The 4,865-nt window shown below is 34.5% G+C and overlaps 1 protein-coding gene across 1 annotated transcript; it reads left to right on the forward strand.

Annotated features, from left to right (window-relative positions):
- The first annotated feature begins 24 nt into the window (after positions 1-24).
- Positions 25-2,749, forward strand: LOC123532638 (uncharacterized). The gene is made up of 2 exons (XM_045314109.2): positions 25-1,058; positions 1,952-2,749. The coding sequence occupies exons 1-2, from the start codon at positions 851-853 to the stop codon at positions 2,590-2,592; spliced, it is 849 nt and encodes a 282-aa protein (XP_045170044.2). The 5' UTR covers positions 25-850; the 3' UTR covers positions 2,593-2,749.
- Positions 2,750-4,865: the final 2,116 nt, after the last annotated feature.

The raw sequence follows: 4,865 nt of genomic DNA on the forward strand, positions 1-4,865 counted from the left end.
CCTTACAGTCTGTTTCCTTTGACGCATTTATGAAAACCTTGTACAAGTATAAAATATTTCATTACAAATGCACTAGTATATAATTTACAATAAATTTAACACATGTCGTTTTATCAAAAGAAAGAAAGCAGAATGAACGAACGAACGAATGTTGGAACGAAGAAATTAACGTGTGCACAAATCAAATGCTTGGAAACGCACATTCGATACCAAAAGAAATTAACCTTCAGTCTGCTATCGGCAAGTGTTTAATGCCTTTGCGACCAGTGCAGACCAAGACCAGCCTGCATTGTTCGCTATCCAGTCAGTTAAATTTCAGTGAACACCCCTCCGAATAATAAATGGTACTGCCCAAATTGAATGGACAAGTTCATTTTAGAAATATAGCACGGTAAAGGTTAAGCCAGTAATTAAACACTGTTACTGTCTCTGTCATTTTAAATGACCAATTAAATATGCAAATTAACACAAGGCGACAATTGATCGCACTGCAATAGATACGTTTAAAACGAATACATTCAGAAAACGTGTACTTTTATTGATTAATAAACAGATGTTGGAAATATGCGGCATAATTAGATATTGACTTGTAACGGTATTTAAAAATAACTATCAATAGGCCCTACAGTTCTGTTTGTTTAAAATGATATATTATTTTCACGGTCGGGTAATTTAAGGTAATTCGTACTTCATGTTTACAGAATAATTATATACGTGTAATTAATTATTAACTGTTTAAGAGAAAGTGGATACGTTAGAACAATTCAGTCACAACTAAATGGTTAAACAAGTGGAATACAAGTGGTTGAATAAAAACGGACCCTTAACAAATTTCGAACGCACGTGAGAAATGTGCAATGCGACCGTGTACCAGTTTTTATCAGGATTTATTGTGGGAGTGGCGCTCTGTTTCTATATTGTTGGTGTAAAGATGAGAAATGCAGACGACACAAAAGAACTCATCGGCGTTCCGCTGGAAGTGGCAGAAAGCTCAATTTTGTTAAAGGTGTTCCGTAACTGGATTAAATTAAATGAAAAAGATTGGTACAAGTACGAAGGTAAAGTAATCTTTTACTACACAGACAGTATAAATAGGGTGACCTAAATGTATTCTTGCTGACAGTTTATATCTTACAAAAGTCAAATTAAGTTAAATTATTCATTTAAATGCATAACTTTAGGCAATGTTGACATGTAAGTACACTTAAAAGGCATGAAGTAACGTCGTTTGTCTTAATGAAACAGTCTATGTAATGTGCAAATTGTCAATGAACGCTTTCCTACGTTAATATTCAAAACTCAAAAATCGCAGTATTTACTTTGATTTCATTTAAATATTGTATACATGACATATTTTTATAAAAATCTTTGAGTTTTAACATTTTTCATTTTACATAAAACTTATAAAAGATCTTAATTTGTACATTTTGTACTTCATTTATTTCTATTTATCATTCATTAAATTTATCTGTCCCTTATATCCCTGTGGCGTTTAGTCTTATTTTACGATACACTTCCTTATTGCAGTATAGTGTATCTGTACTCTATGTTTTTTCACCACACACCATTATTTCTCCCCATATTATAACTATAGTGATGCATACAAACTGCTTTTAGTTCAAAACGACCAGAGTTCATGAATACATTTCATCTTATCTCATTATGAAATACTTTTGTATTGTGCTTATGTAAAAACCCATATGGGCGCCTCCTCTAGAACACTGTTAGTAATGTTAGTGGGAGGATAGTGCAATATGCACCCACACACACCCATAAACTTCCCCGGTCCTTTAGCATGTTAGGTGTAAAGCACCCATACACAGGACTCTTATCCCAATGTCATTAATTTTTAGTTGGAGGAGCGAGGGCTTGAACTACCGGCCCCTGATTTTGTAGTCAGACATTGTCTGTCTTAAATAGTTTCCAACATCAGTTTTGCTTTAACTTTCAGGTAACAAATTACCGGAAGTCTTCTTGGATTCGAACAACAGAACAGTAATCACGTGCCTGGTACCGTTTCTGGGAGAGCACAAAGAACTCGATCAAACAGAATCTGAAATCATTGTCACGTGGGTTGAAACATGTGATCACGTGGTATTCCTAAGAAATAGACACACACCTGCTATTCAGAAAACATTAGAGAAACTACTGTTCAAAAGACACACGTCGAAGAAAATGTCTGTTGGTTATTTTTATGTTGCTGGAAACATGTCTACAGCAGACGACAACACGACCCAAGCTGAGCAATGGATAAAGTCTCAATACAAAGCTGTCGAATTTGCATATAAGAAATATGCGGACTCAAGTTTATATATCATTACACCCAACACATCAGATACTATAAATTATTTCTCTAAAATTTTAAGCGAAAGCTCAAGGGACGAAGTATTTGGCAGCTTGCAAAATCTTTTGTCAACCAACAGTTCTATAAATAGTAATGCAGTATTGAAACTGGACAAAAGTTTGCTTATTGGGAAAAAGGCCGTCTCTAAATTAATAAAAATGACAAATTCAAATAGATGCACTTTCAAAAGTCAACGTGTGTTCGGCGAGTGGGCATATCAGTGCATAAAAACAAGTAACGAAAAATAATGTTTCGTACCTTGATTTACAAGAAAGCAATCGCTAGGTTTTAGAACAATCCAAGTAAATCTTATATTGTTACATTTTATTGAAATTATATTTATTTTAATAAAACAAAATCACTAGTACATGTAGTACATGTGAACAAAAAATCTCGATTCAACAATACAGTATTCATGGTTGCTAAATGCTCTGTTTCACCATGGTAAAAGGGGAATATCTCAATACACATGTGACACAACACCCAACTTTTTTTAAAACAGACACCAATGCCAATAAGTAACAGAAAAAGAGATCAATTTCTATTGTTAGTTTTTGGGGTATAACGCCCTTTTTCAAGTGTTCCGGAATTTTGAACCAGTGCAGATTTTCTTCCCTGCAAGTAACTGCCAACTTCCCCACATGAATCAGAGGTGGAGGAGAAATGATTTCTGACACAATGTCATTTATCAAATCGTCACGGAGAATATATTCTTCGCTCAAATAACGAATTCACCACCCATCAATCTGTAGATCTGCACTGTCCCTGTGGGCTAGATCAGTTATTTCTATTCGATATTCTACCAATAACAAATGCTCCCAACTACTAACGGTGTAATAAATCAACCCCTTCCCTAATTTTTAAAATACTTTTTGGCTGTCTAAAATGAACTAAATTATAGCATTATTTTAGTAAACATTGTTGAAATTCATTCATAGAAAGGTTCATATATCTTTTTTAACTGGGCCCCTCGGGTTGTTTATTCTCTAATATTTTCAATATTATTCAAGTAAGTGTTTTTTTCAAGCATTTACTGATCAGTGCTATTATTAAACCAAACTAAAAGCTATAGCTATCACAGAAGGTGATTAACACCTTGTAACAGGGGAAGTAAAATGTTGTAATCATAGACCTTGACCTTGCATCCACTGACCTGGGTTGTAAACTGTACATGTTGTCTAGACAAGGTTAGCAATCCATGCTAAATTTATGAATATCTTTCCAGTGGTTAAGACAATATGGAGCAGACAGATTTAAGTTATTTGATCTTTGACCTCTAAGTGTGACCTTGACCTTCAACCTTGTAACTTTGGTTTATACACTGCGCAAGTCTTTTGGATGAGGTTTAAAATTAATGCTTATGTAACAAAAATCTTTTGAGATAAAGAAGACTCGGAGCAAAAATTTAAGCTATTTTGATCTTTGACCTCTTGCGTGTGACCTTGACCTTACAGACATGGGTCATATGTTCCACAGGTTGTCCTGGTAAGGTTAACAATTAATATTAATTTTATGAATTTTTTTCAAGCAGTTTTAACTGTATGGTGCAGACACAAGCTATCTGACCTTTGACCTCCAATATGTCATATGTTGTCAACTCTCTAAACAGAAGTCCATCTTTGGCTTTGCTTAATAGGAGATATAGTTTCTCAGGTTGATGATATAATAATTTTCAGCTTTACTTGTGTTTGATATATAAACTTATAAAGCTTACTTAATTAAAAACAAGAGCTGTCCGTAAGACAGCCAAGCTCGACTATTCAAAATATTGTCCCAGAAGCGGGAAAATATTACCAAAAATGTTAAATATCATAACAGTTTTAAGTTCAAAAGGGGACATAATCTGACCAAAATGCATATCAGAGTTATGGGACTTGATGCTATCAGCTAGTTTTATAACCCCGAAGGCACAAGTGGTTTCAATTCAATATCTGCATTATTTTTGGAGATAGTAACTCGCATGTAAAACTATATGCCTTTTGGTAATAGCTGTATGTACTTGCATGCAAAACTTTAATCAGGATTTTCTAAGTCCTTAAAGGTGGCATAATTTGGCTAAAATGCAGGAGTTATGGGACTTGATGCTATCAACTAGTTTTATAACACCGAAGATGGATATTAAGTTTCAATTCAATATCTGCATTAGTTTTGGAGAAAATAACTTGCATGTAAAACTTAACCAGGATTTTCTAAGTCTAAAAGGGGGCATAATTTGCTCAAAATACATTTCAGAGTTATGGAACTTGATCCAGTGAGGTTGGTTATTAACCTAGGAAAAGAAAAATAAGTTTCAAAGCTATATGCCTTTAAATGATAGCTGTATGTACTTGCATGCAAAAACTTAACCAAGGTGTGATGCCGACGCCGACGCCAACGCCAGATTGAGTAGAATAGCTAGACTATTCTTCAAATAATCGGGCAAAAAATACACAACCACACACAAATGTGGACAGGTGCCCCTTTAAGCTAGCTGAATCACAGCATTCAGCAAAGTTTTGGCATAAAGCAGAACGTAACAACC

The sequence above is a fragment of the Mercenaria mercenaria genome, chromosome 11 (assembly GCF_021730395.1).
Source record: "Mercenaria mercenaria strain notata chromosome 11, MADL_Memer_1, whole genome shotgun sequence".
Taxonomy (NCBI): Eukaryota; Metazoa; Mollusca; class Bivalvia; order Venerida; family Veneridae; genus Mercenaria; species Mercenaria mercenaria.

Coding starts and splice junctions, on each gene's coding strand:
- LOC123532638 (XM_045314109.2), top strand. CDS start 851: ATGTGCAATGCGACCGTGTACCAGTTTTTATCAGGATTTATTGTGGGA. Junction 1,059..1,951: donor AGATTGGTACAAGTACGAAG/GTAAAGTAATCT, acceptor TTTAACTTTCAG/GTAACAAATTACCGGAAGTC.